Below are 13119 nucleotides of genomic sequence, written 5' to 3'. Positions count from 1 at the left end.
CACATAAACTTTTGGTATTGACTGTATAGCCAATACATCCTTAAAGCACATCGTGTGCACTTAAATAAAGGGAAGTGCAAAGACGTAAGACCGTCGTTTCTCACAGTTAACAAGTCTTCCCAATTAATTAAACGAACAAAAACGAGAAAGTGTAATACGTTTAGAGCAGTACAAATGAAATTATAGAACGAGCTGACTTCGATAAGAAATTCAAATCCTTCTAAGAGGGATTTAAGAAGTGACTGCGAGGTCCACGTCTATTAATATTTTTGTTATAATAAGGAGACGATGTATAAATGCCGATTATTATATGAGACAAAAAAAAATGAACTAGAGAAGAATGAAATATGATGTTTTATACTTGTAAGTTATTCTTACAATTAGTGTTAAAGGCTTAGCGCGGTCCCCTTTTCCGATGGGTAGTCAATGCGAGGAGGCTGTTCGCCGTCTGTGTTAAATTCCAATTGCCTCGAGCTATTCTTCTTTCTCTCGTGTCTAACTGTCACACAGACAAAAGTTCAAACTCTACGATAGACAAATCTAAAAATTGTACGAAGGAAAAAAGAAAAGAGAACGGAGAAACGTACTGTGGTCTACGTGGCTTTACGAAACAAGGTTCACATACAACAAAAAAGAAAAAAAAAAAAAGAAACAGCTGAAACTGACAAAGTGTTCGATCTTTCGTTCCACCGTTCGGCGACGGGTATAATCGAAAATTATTTTTAATCGTTCGTCGCCGGGGGAATTGAAAACAAATTAGATAGTAAAAACGTTTACGCGCGCGGTGGTTTCTTAGAACTCTTCGAATAACGTGAAACGTTTTGGAGATACAATTTTTCTCATTCTTTTTCTAGAAACAGAAATTTCGCGTTATAAATGGTTTTAGGAAATGACGGGATTTTCATTTTTACAAATACTCCCATTATTGTTATTAGATCAATTAACTTTCACGTTCCATCGAATTATACAAATTAATGTAAATTGATTTTAATCGAACATTATCACATTTTATATTATACACGTCTTCTATATGAGAATGTATACGTTTACCAAGAATTAACGTGGAACGAAACACTTCTTCTAGCCATTGTATTAAAAGTTTCACGAGTACAAGTTTTTAAGAATAATTTTTCTATACTCTTTATTATTTCTTGTCACTTGAAAGAGAATTAATAAGATCGCAACTGTAATAATGAAAAAGGAAATGTAGAAAATCTTTTTTTATCACGTCTCTTAAAATCGTGTTCTAAGAAATTCATCCTTAAGATGAGGAGATGACAAATTGATTCCTCAAGAGTTTCAATTTCTTTGGATTAAATTTTAACCCACAAGTTCTCTCCAACACTGCAACACGTGTAAGCAATTTTCTATAACTTCTGATATTTTCTATATGAAATATTCGACCAAACGAAAGACTTTTTCACAAGCCACGACAAGTTCTTTCATTCTTGAGGAAGTTGCGATCCCGTCGAAGTATCGTTTTTACAATAGATAGACGTGTCAACGCAATCCACTTTTTTAATAAACAATTATAAAAACCAGTTGAAAGTTCAGCTCTGTTTAAATGAACAAAATAAATACGTAGAAATAAAAATGAGTGTAAGCGAGGATATGATTTTAAAAAATTGGATTGTTTATCGACGCAGTTGACAAATGAAAGGGGAGAAGGGAATAGAGGGTACACGTTGTCGTTCGAGCCTAGTTAAGTGAAACAAGGATTAGCCTAGCTGCTTTTCTTATAAGAGTGTTCGTTTCGTTACACGTTTATACAATTCGTAACCGAGTATCTTCATTAATTAATTAATTAATTAATTATCAATCTAACCGAATGTCAATATTTTACTAACAATTTCAGAGTGATTGTACGAGTCGTCTTGTTTCGTATATTGATATTTAGCTTAATAATTATTAACGATCGACGTATTATATGCCTTCGGGGCCGAATTCAACAGACATTGTAAGCCTTTAAAAATGTATCATAGGAATTATGCTTTAATTGCTTTCGTTTCAATGAGCAACACTGTTTCTTTAACGTGAATGATTTGAATCTAATTTCTACGTTCCAATGATTTTATTTTTATACACATAAGAAGAGATGAATTTTTAAAAAATTCTCAATCTTTATAAAAATCAGAATGAATTATTTCAGCAATTTTGATGCCATAACAAGTTAGTCAAACTGTATTAGAATTGTTTATTTAACAACTACTACCTGTTTTTTAACACTCCATGTGTAAATACACATTATATTTACTTTTAGAAAAACGCTGTACATATTTAATATATATTTTGCATTTGTTCATTTTATTCTAGTCTACGAAAACAGTGTTGCTACTATATGTAAAGTAGTTTAGTACTTGAAATCTGTAATATTTTAAACGCGTTCTTTTAGACTTGCAATCAAAAATTGCAGTTGCTTGTATATCGAAGAGTTAGTAATAATCAGTTCTGTTTATTTAAATGGAAGTTTCCATTTTAAACAGGCTGCTGAAATCAGTCAATTAAGGATTCAGTTTTTAGCGCACAATACATGGCTTGGATAAATCTTGGATCTCCCATTCTTATGTAAATCTAATTTACTAATTTCTTATATTATAATTATAATTTTTAATAAAAAATACTTTACAATTTCATGGCTGAAATAGTCGATCACCTCAGAGGTGAGACTCTCGAAGAATTGAATTATTATTATTCTATTCTGAATTTGCTTATCACATTCCACTCTTACTGACCTTCTTCGATATACAAGGATTAATTGCGCTACCGACGATTATTTAATCTACTTTAATTATACTCGATTTTCGGATCGATCCTCGTGGGTACGATTCGAGATATTTTTTATTTGATTTTACGTACGTACGGAGTGCCACACTCACGCAATCGAGAGTACCTTTATACTTATAGAAACATGATATTATATATATACATATATATAATATACATATATCAATAATATATTTTGTTTAATTATTTACCGTATTACGATTATTTTTATTATACCTTTTACTCGCATGCTTTGGTCGAACGCGATGCTTCTTAATTCGTAGTAATTAAGTATTGATCGACGTTTTGTTAATGAAATTTTAATCGTTGCGAATGCCAGTTTCACGGGTGAGGCTCGTAATTATATTTATTCGTCTGAACGAATTAATATAAACTTTAATACAGAGATATGTACACTGCGAGAGTTCTAAACGACCGGAAGTCATGAAGATCGCGTATAAACCGGAGAAATCTCTGGCTTTTTAGTCGCAGATAACCGCGACAAGAAATCTGTAAGTGTGTTATCGTTCAAAGCTGATCAACTCGAATTGTGAATCATCGCAGGACTCATAATGTAACTCTGTACTCGATTCTATATGTATTATGTTACACGTAGGCGCGGCGATGATCTTCGACAGTTGAGTCTGTCGAACCGACCAAAAAAGAATGACAAAATGCGTTTAACGACCGGGCCAGATAATTGAACATGACGGGAAACGGGCGAGGGTGGAAGGGAGGAACGGCATATTTAATGATCGTAGTTAGAAATTTCGAAATTCTACTAAGGAGGAACGCGTCTAGTCTTTTGTAAGCGGCGGAACGTCAGATGAATATTTTCAGAATTACATGCTAGATGATGTCTCGAACGCGTAGATAGAGGACAATATTAAATGATTGTATCATAATCTAATTGAAAGTAATGGAACAAGCATACAGACACACCGATGAGGCATGTCAAAAGTTTGAAGCATCAAATAAAGTTACAAATCTTATATTAAAAACATAAATAAAGTATAAAAATATTCACACCCTTTCCATATTAAATCTTTCATTTAATTCAACACCCATTGGCAACGTTTCGTTTTTTATTTCACTTCAATACTTCAATTGCCACTTAGAGAAATTTATTAATGGAAATGATTTTATTATTAATGACCGTAAGACTAAGGCTGGTGTTCAGAATCATTGCTTATTCTTGAGATCGTCTTAATCATTTGCTATCCCTTGTACAGAAAACAGGGACTTAAATGCTTAAGATTTTCTTAAATATATAAGGAACGACTGTGAAAAACAGCTTAAATCTCTGATTGAAATGATTAATTCTTAATAAAGCGATTTAATCTTATGAAGAAACAGCAGACATGCATAAAGAAAGGTATTATAATCTACAGACACACGGTGTGAATTAGCGGATATTTTTAATAAATGGATACCGTATAAAAATGAGAAATGTTCGAGACTCGCGGATCGATTGACTCGACGCGATAATTGTAATACGTTCTCGTTTCTATTTTCTTGTCTTCGACACGCGCCTGACATACAGCCTGTTCTACTTTAATCTATTACGTGAACGTGAGAGCCGTCGAGAAAAATATACGCTCTTCCTAATATACATATACATATATATACTATATGTCCATCTATGAAATACTTACATGTCCGTCTATGAAGCTAATTGAACACGTTGGGAACGTGTGATTAAAAATAATTTCAACGAGCCAGTCACACAGGATTTATGATAATAGATTAAAGAAGGACATCCTGTGCATATTGTATGATGTGACGGAATTGTAAATGGTAAAGTTGCAGTGTGAAAAAATAAATTGGTTTTTCACTTACGAAATGTGATGCTCGCTTCACTCCAACATTCGACTAATTAATTTCAAGTGAAAAAACAGGCACAAACAATACTCATGTTCTTCTGTCTTTTAATCAATCCTTTTAAATGAACCAGACTTTCAAATCCTCTTTTTCATTTCAATCTACGAAACTTTTGGACAAAATTAAAATAATTAAAGAAATTTATAAACGTGAACAAAAATATTAATGAGGGTGTCCATAAATGAAATTGATTCCTTACCGTGATTGAACGATTAGAAGACGATCACAAAAAGGGGGTTCAGGCAAATCTCTCCGTCACGTTTACGTGTTCTTTTATTGTAATAGATTGTATTGAAATTTGTCGCACTCTTTTTGAGAACAAAAAGTGTTGTTCAACTTCGTCCATGGTCGTACCTCTTCTTCTGAGTTCTCGCGCACTTCCAATAAATCGTCCTCAACAAAATCGTTCAGAGGCTCGCGAGATATACCAGCGTATCCTCGCGTATATACCAGCGACGGTATATAACAGAATTCGACATATATACTACAACAACAACAGCACTCTTCCGCACGAAATGCACACCCTTGTATCTCCTTCTTCATTTTCTTCTTCTTCTTCTTCTTCTCTTTACACGTCGTCCCATTCACGCGAAAATGATCTACAGGCTCTATTATCACGAGGGATATATTGTACAAGACACGGTGAAGATTTTCATTTTTCCTCATGGATTCTCTTCTTTATTTCATCCCCTCCCGTCGGTCCTTCACCTTTCTACATCCTCGTCGTCTTCGATATACTAATTGTATTTAGCAATCTCGTGATATATTCTTTAGTTTCTCTCATTCTCTCTCTCTCTCTTTCTCTGTTTGTCTATCACTCTCTCTCCCTCACGCAAAAATTCTATGTACATTTAGGTTCATCATTTTTTAGGATGTTAGTAAATAATTAGCATCGTACGCCTACGCTGTAAACGATTTAACAGTATTTTCCTTCTCGTCTTCACTTAAACGCTACAGTGCTAAGTAATCGTGTTTCAATTACTTATATCACATTGTTCATGTACACATACATAAATTTTCTCTCTCCGCAACTCTCTACTACACCCCCCCAACGTCGACTCGATTTTGTTCCCCCGAGGGTCCTCCCGACGAGGTCTCATCATTTTTTTTTAAATTCTTCTCAATTATGTACAAAAAAGGATTATTCGTTCACTCGTCTATCCTCTCTTTCTGCCCATTTGATTTATCCTACCACGAATTTACACCTCTACGAATTGTTCGTTCGTCGAACGCGAAAGAGAAGTCGTCGTAATTATAATTAAACTTATTAAAATTAATGCGTGATTTTTTTTTTTAAATTAAAGAACGATTACTCTGTTCGCGTTCCTCGGACGAGTAAAAGTTGATCCGCACTTTCTATTGCTCGTTCCGTTTAGCTACTAGCATGTTAAGAATGCCCCATCGGATACAATTATTTACACATGCATTGCACGATATTCGGATTTGAAAAACAGAGACGGAAATTCTTCTAATACTTTAAGAGGCGAAGAGGGGGCCGAATCGGAATTTGAAAGCCCAACCATAGCGACGGCTCGTCGTTTGATCGCGTTAGGAATCAACGAAGGAGGGAACGATAATGACTAGTGCGAGCGCCGAATTTCGTGGTTCAAATCTCTTTTACAAACATTCCCGGTACGATATTTACAGTGGAACTCCGCTCTCTCGATTCTGCATTATTTCTATCGTTTCACGCCACCTTAAAATTATAGAAAAATTCATTTTCTCGTTCATTCATTCGTTCGTTCCTATTCGTTTCACAATCCCTGCTCGCTCACTTGTTTTCCTATGATTTCACGTTCTCTTAAAACGGAGGAATAATTCAGCGAGCAGAAATTGTGAACAGAAATTGGGACACTTATTTGAAATAGAACATATTTCAGCTAATGATTATCTGGCTCTATTCGATCAAGTCTATCATATACAAACGTGAATTTGTATTAAAATAAATGATAAAAAATGGGTAGCAAGGCTGATATACACTAGTTAGTTACGCAAATTATTCGTTTCCCTAATAATCGTTTTTATAATGGAGTTCTACTGTATCCTCTGGTACCAAGGGATCGCTCCCTCGAATTTTTCTTCTTCTGTTCACGAGAACTTGGACATTGATACGCTTGGACTGTGATACGAATTCTGGACACCGCGTGTATTAGAGGTTTCGGAGAATCCGGGAAAATCGGGACGAGTATTACTCGAGAACTCGTCCCGATTTTCCCGGATTTCTGTAGATCCATGATTCTTCTGGATTTTCGTAAGGCGACGTACCAGCGGTGTCCAGCATACGTCGTCGGAGTCGTTAGAAGATAGGCGATATTATAATTGAAACGTACGCTAGAGTCACCTGGTTATTTGTTAAAAAATATTGCTATGTTAAATACACGGTATTTTCTTTGATAATTGGCTCTCGTTTCGGAAACGCGGTTAACATTATTCGATAATTACGCATAGGCAGAAAAGTCTCGTTCGAATTAAATTTAGTGTCTCCCAAAGAGGACGAGAGTTCTTCTATGAAGAATTTTTTACAAAACTCGAATATATAATAAGAAGCTGTAAAATTTGTGAACTAAACAATAAGTTTGGGTTACAACTCTCTCTCTCTCTCTTTCTCTCTCTCTTGAAGTCTTCTCATGTTTTAAAAACAATTTAATGCTCCTCGAAGAGGACGAGAGTTCTTCTCTTAGGAATTTTTACAAAATTCTAATAAGAAGCTGTAAAATATATGAACTAAACAATAATTTATGATTATAACTCTTCTTCAATGTTTTAAAAACAATTTAGTCTCCCTTGAAGAGGATAAGAGTTCTATTTTTACAAAACTCGAATATAATAAAAATTTATAAAATATTTAAACTAAATAATAATTTCGGATTAGAATTCTCTTTTTTTCTTAAGTCTTTTGATGTTTTAAAAACAATTTAATGTCCCTCGAAGAGGACGAGTTCTTCTATTAGGAATTTTTATAAAACTCAAATATAATAAGAAGATAATTAAATATTACAGCTCTCTCTCCCTCGAGGTGTTTTAATGTTATAAAAACAGATTCTGAAGATCGTTTAGAAAGTTTTTAACTATCTATATCCGTAAACTTATTTTTATTGCTCTCCGCTGACCGATCACTTAATAAATTCTTCAACGAATTATCCGCGACAGATTTTAGGGACACAGAGCGTCCACGAGCGCGTTATATATTTACACATATAATAATGTAGAGCGTAAAAATGACTGACCAAAGCTTTCGGTTAAATAATTTAAAAATAAAAAACAACAGATATGTATATACGTGTGTGTGTATGTGTCTGTCTGTCTGAATACGCAGATAGAATTTGCCTTCTTTTTTAATAATAATACTAATGTACAAATCGTGATATTCTAAATGAGACCGTTAACAGTCGCACGCATACTCGCATAAAAGAAACGTCGCTGTATAATTTAAAAATATGCAATTGTTGACTAGCCAGAAATTTTGAAAAATATTTTAATGCCAGAGAAATTAAATCTAAAATATTTGCGAACAAGAGAGAGCTTTCTGTTTGTACTTTCGCGATTCTATTAACAACGATAAATCGAAATGGTAGAAATTTCTGTTCAGTTCCACCTCTGAACACACCGCCTGTTAACGGCCTCGCGTTGAGTATGACGAATTAATGGTTCGAGAAAGAACTTGGTATTGCAAGGTGAAACGCAAATTAATTTAAAACGCAGCTAATATAAAAAGTAGTACGGTAAACGATTATATCTATATAATAATCCTGATCGTGTAGCTTCCCTGCCGCAAACCGGAAGCGTTTCTCTCTCCCGATCTGCAAAATATTATGCAAAAAAAATACGACGCCCCCGGCTATCAGAGACCAGAGGCATTTCATAAACCGAACTATTAAATCATTAAAAAAAAAAAAGAAACGTATGCATTTCATGCAATCATTTTTATTCTCATTCTTTCCGTTTCCTCGCAAAAAATAATCCTCTTAAACCAGATAAATTCTATCGAAATTAATAAATCAAGACGGAAAAAAAACGTTTACCATGCTCAGGTGTTTGCACACATTTCTCATATTGTACAATAAATAGAAACGAATAAATACTTGAGCACATTTTATACATTAATTAAAAAAAAAAAGAGAAGAGAGAGAAAGAAAAACTTGGTCAGGATGGAAGTTTTCATTCACCTTAAATTCCGAAAGTAAATTACAAATGTAAACGATGAGTCGTTTCTCCACAGCCACTATTTAGTATATATATATATATAGATATATGTATACAGGGTGGGGCACTAATTATGTCCACCCTGAATATCTCCGTTATTTTTAGAGATATGCAAAAATTAACGGAGATATTCACGGTGGACACAGTTATTGCCCCCACCCTGTATACATAATATAAATATATATATGTATAGTCGATTAAATTTAAAAGCGCAAGCACGTTCTCCGTCATTCACCCGATTTCAAGTTTTGCCCAATTAAATTTCAGACATCTCAACCGATCTTTATATATATCGTACAATTGATTTAAGTTAAACGTCGCTGCCCCGACGAACAAAGGCGCGTTTCAGTTCCTTCTTCGCTGGACTTCTTCGATTGCGACGAGGTACCAGAAGGAAAAAGAAACAGTACGTATAAACCCTTTCACTTATCTTTTACGGCCAAGCGATTTAAAAATTATTTCTGTTGTTATCGAACCGTTTCCTCTGTCACTGGAATTCATTACGTAATACTATATTCAACAACATATACAAATTTCCATCGATTCTTCCAAAAAAAAAACGTCTTAACATTCGATTCAACGTAAATTACGAACAATCACGCAGGCGTTGTTCCACTTTCTTGTTTCTCGATCGAACGATTGAAAAGTTGATCGTCCGAGAAACTTTGGACACGGAAAATTTTAGCAATGAAACTGCTCTTACGTCGAGAAACCAGGCGTCGTTTCCGCTGCTTCTGGACGACTCAGGGAGAAAATCTTGTTCCCTCCGTCATAAGCTGCCTTCCCGTCTCTCTAAGTACTTCCTTCTCCGAGGCATCTGAGGTACCATGACAGAATCGCGTGAATCCGAGGAACGGACTTGTTCCTCCCTCGCGGATCTCAGTCGGCTCGTTCTTTGGAAGAGCGTTAAAAAACACGAAGGAACGCAAACCAAGTGTTTTTGCTTCTCCTTTTTTTAAATAGGAAATTCTTCTTCGATGTCGGGAAATAGCACGACGGACCGGTTTCAGTGTTTTCCGTGACGTCGTACCTCCCAAGGTACGCGACGAGTCGCACGTGTACAGACGCCGTACCCAGGGAACAACTGAACGCGAACACGCGTCGATCGGACACCGACCTAAGGCGATCTCCGTGGCCCCGTGCTTCGATACACCCGATGGTAGCCGTTTCTCAAGCCAGCTTTGCTTTCTTTCGATTCTGTCAGACGGTCGAGTGAGTCGTCGAGGAGGGCTGCGTGCTGGAGGCGGTTGTCGACTGCGGCGTCGACGTCGACGGCGAACTGACAACCACCACGGGCTTCACCAACGTGGTCGTGTTTATATACTGAGCGTTGACGATCGGCATCTGCGCCACGGACTTCAGTATAGGAGTGGTGATCATCTTCCCCGCGAGGTTCGACGGCGCCAGGATGTGAGCGGTCACTTGGTTCCCCTGAGAGACGACGGTCATCGGGGTGACGATCGGCGTCAGCCCCGAGAGGGGCGTGTGCGAGCCGACGATGTGGGCTATGCCATCTGTGGACGGAGCGTTTTGCATCACCGTCGAGCCCGGTTTACCTGTTGTAGTTTGAAGCGACACTCCTGCGTGGCCCAACGTCAATCCTGCAACCCATAATGGGAATTTCTACGGTAAGTTAAATTCTGTTGCCCCTTTCTCTTAAAATCCACGGGGTATCTCTTGATCTCTTTGAGAACTGAGACGAGAAGTTTGTCAACCATTTTCAAAGCCGCTCGTACACTTTAATACGAATCGCTCTGCAAATGGAATAGTTTGATCTAGCACCAATTTATTGCGAAATCGAAACAATCCGATCTGGCCTTGGAATATGATGCGGTGGATCCACGTAGCGACGAGTTTAGTATTAGTAAAATATCGGTCGCGGTCAGAAATAAGAAATAATCGCGCTCTAGCAACCGAAGGAGATTTCGAACGCAGGAATGGAATAAAAACTGTTCAGTGTAAGGCATTACCATTAGCCGGGAGTATGTTCAATTCAGCGCCACCGGGAAGTCTGGTCAGCTCCGATCCGTTTCCGCCTACCAGCGTCACGCCACCGACCATTTTATGCGTACTCTGCGCGTCCCCTGTCCTTATCCTCGTTTGAGCATCTGTAACAAAAAAGAATAATTCATAATTAAAACACTCGACTTGATGAGACGAGACAAGGCGAGTACTCTCGACCATACGTCGTCACTACGAAATCAAAAAGGTGTTACTCACTGGATACGTTGAGCGCAGGGGAATGCGCGGCGAGGACCAACGGCCTACCCTCGTTCGTCGAGTGGACGAACGTAACCGGCCTGACGTCGTTGGCGGTCGACTGTACGGCTAAAGCCAACGGCCTGTCGTTGTTCGACAGGTTCGAATGCACGAACGTAACTCGGTTGTCGTTGGCCGTGGACGAGTGAACGACCAACGCCACGGGCCTTGGCTCGCTTCCAGTGTTCGATTGCACGGCGATCAGCGGCCTCGATTGATCCGTCGAGTTCTGTACGGCCAACGTAAGCGGCCTCGACTCACTGTTACCGCCGGTGTGAGTGACCAGAAGCTGCCTAGTGTCGCCGGGTATCACCCTCAGGCTCGGGCCGATGTGCTGGAGCGTCGGGACGATCGTAGGGAGACCCTGGGTTGTATTCAGTATTTGAGCGCTGATCGGCAAGTGCAGCTGGTGCGGCTGTTGTTGCACTATGCCCGTTGGCGAACTGGTGACTTTCTCCTGAAATTTTAACACGTCCAAAAATGTTAGATTTCTTCGGTTTTTATGCTCGCTAAAGTAAGTGTCGTACTGCTTAGAAAACCGATTTACGAGGTTCGTAGATCGGCTTAACGCGTCCAACGACAGTACTTATACTCTCGCACCGTTTCACACACAAACGCTAGACGCACGATTGTGCCCAGGGGCTTCTTCTCGGTGCTTCATTTGAATTTTATACACGACACTTTTTATATTGTGAAATTTAAAGGACGATACATTATTTTAATTATTCTTTTAAAAACTTTTATTGCGAAGGAGAGAATCGAACTCGAGACTTTCGGATTATCAGCTTCGCACGCAATCGAATGTGCCGATCCGATCGTCCCTGGAACTTTCTCTTTTCAACCTCATATTCTAATACCATATCAATAATCCCGATTAAATATTATAGAAAATAATGAGAATTCGTAAGCTTTGAGCTTTTAATGAATATCAAATTTTCTAAAAAAAAATTATTACCTGAGCCGGTGTGGGAATGCTAGGTGCGGGCGTTCCGGGACTCGAACTCGCGGGTGGACTCTCCCTAGAGTTAGACGCGAGGTTCATACCCTGCGTCTGACAGACAACAGCCGCGGTGGCGACCTGATTGTGGATGTTCGAAGTCGTGCTGGTGTTCTGAAGGGTTTGGGGCGAACTAGCCGTAGCCGCACTGCTCAGACTGCTGGTACTGCTGTACCTGGTGCCGCCCCGAGCCAGTCCGGTCACATCGACTTCCATGGTCTCTGAAACTGTACAAAAAAATCGTTCTTGTTTCACACAAATTTCATACATCGTCGACTTTATAAAATTATGTAAAAAAGAAATATAAATAGAATTAAAATAGCGTCGAACAGCTTACCGCTTCTCGTGGCTGTCACGTCGGCCACCGAATTCTGTTCCGGTAAAAGAGTATTAAAATCAATGTGATCCCAGGTAGCAGCGAGTTCTTTTTTCAGAGCTAATAATCTTTGTTGAGCAGCGATCTTCTCCCTGGCGAGCCTCTCCATCTCGTGCTCGTATTCCCGTTCCTTCTTTCTTAGCGTCTGCAACAAAATTGTTACAATTATAAAAAAAAGAAAATTATTGATAATAATAAATATTGTAATTCCTGCAACTCCGGAACGAATAATAAATCATTGCCATTTCAAAGTCATAATAAAAGTCTTTTATAAATAAATAAAAATTTAGAAGCTCCAACAGCAAAAGTCGATAAGCATTGCATTATCTCAGTAAGGAGAATAGGAGAAGACTAGTTAAGACGTCCTCGGAACAGTTTTGAAAATATTTCAAGTCGAACACCAGGCGATGTTCCCGCGGATTCAGGACGTCTCTCCCTCGGAACGCGATAAGACTCGCATTTGGCGTCAGCATGAAAATGCGTGAAGGAACGCGCACGTGACAAACGGGCCGCCCGTAATACAATGTACGACGGTATGCGGTTTTAAAGAACCCAAGAGATGAATTCGTAGATATTCTGTTTGGCAATTTTAAAAAACCGATTGGGCACGTCTCGTGAACGTTCTCGATTCGAATGGAAC

The 13119-nt window shown here is 38.1% G+C and overlaps 1 protein-coding gene across 1 annotated transcript in view; it reads right to left on the bottom strand.

The window, feature by feature from the left end:
- Positions 1-8073: 8073 nt before the first annotated feature.
- LOC108631931 (max-binding protein MNT) overlaps positions 8074-13119 on the bottom strand; it is a gene marked incomplete at its 5' end in the record, with an annotated part of 10652 nt that continues 5606 nt past the window's right edge. Inside the window, 5 exons of the mRNA XM_018036167.2 lie at positions 8074-10448; positions 10818-10955; positions 11068-11563; positions 12062-12330; positions 12441-12624. Coding sequence (XP_017891656.1) covers positions 10048-10448; positions 10818-10955; positions 11068-11563; positions 12062-12330; positions 12441-12624 — 1488 coding nt within the window. The remainder of the gene's footprint in view (positions 10449-10817; positions 10956-11067; positions 11564-12061; positions 12331-12440; positions 12625-13119) is intronic.

The sequence above is a fragment of the Ceratina calcarata genome, unplaced genomic scaffold (genome assembly GCF_001652005.2).
Source record: "Ceratina calcarata isolate Rehan_Ccalc_2016 unplaced genomic scaffold, ASM165200v1 scaffold98.2, whole genome shotgun sequence".
NCBI classification, from domain to species: domain Eukaryota; kingdom Metazoa; phylum Arthropoda; class Insecta; order Hymenoptera; family Apidae; genus Ceratina; species Ceratina calcarata.
The sequence above is the reverse complement of the archived record's forward strand: the minus strand, read 5'-3'. Positions and strand labels throughout refer to the sequence as shown.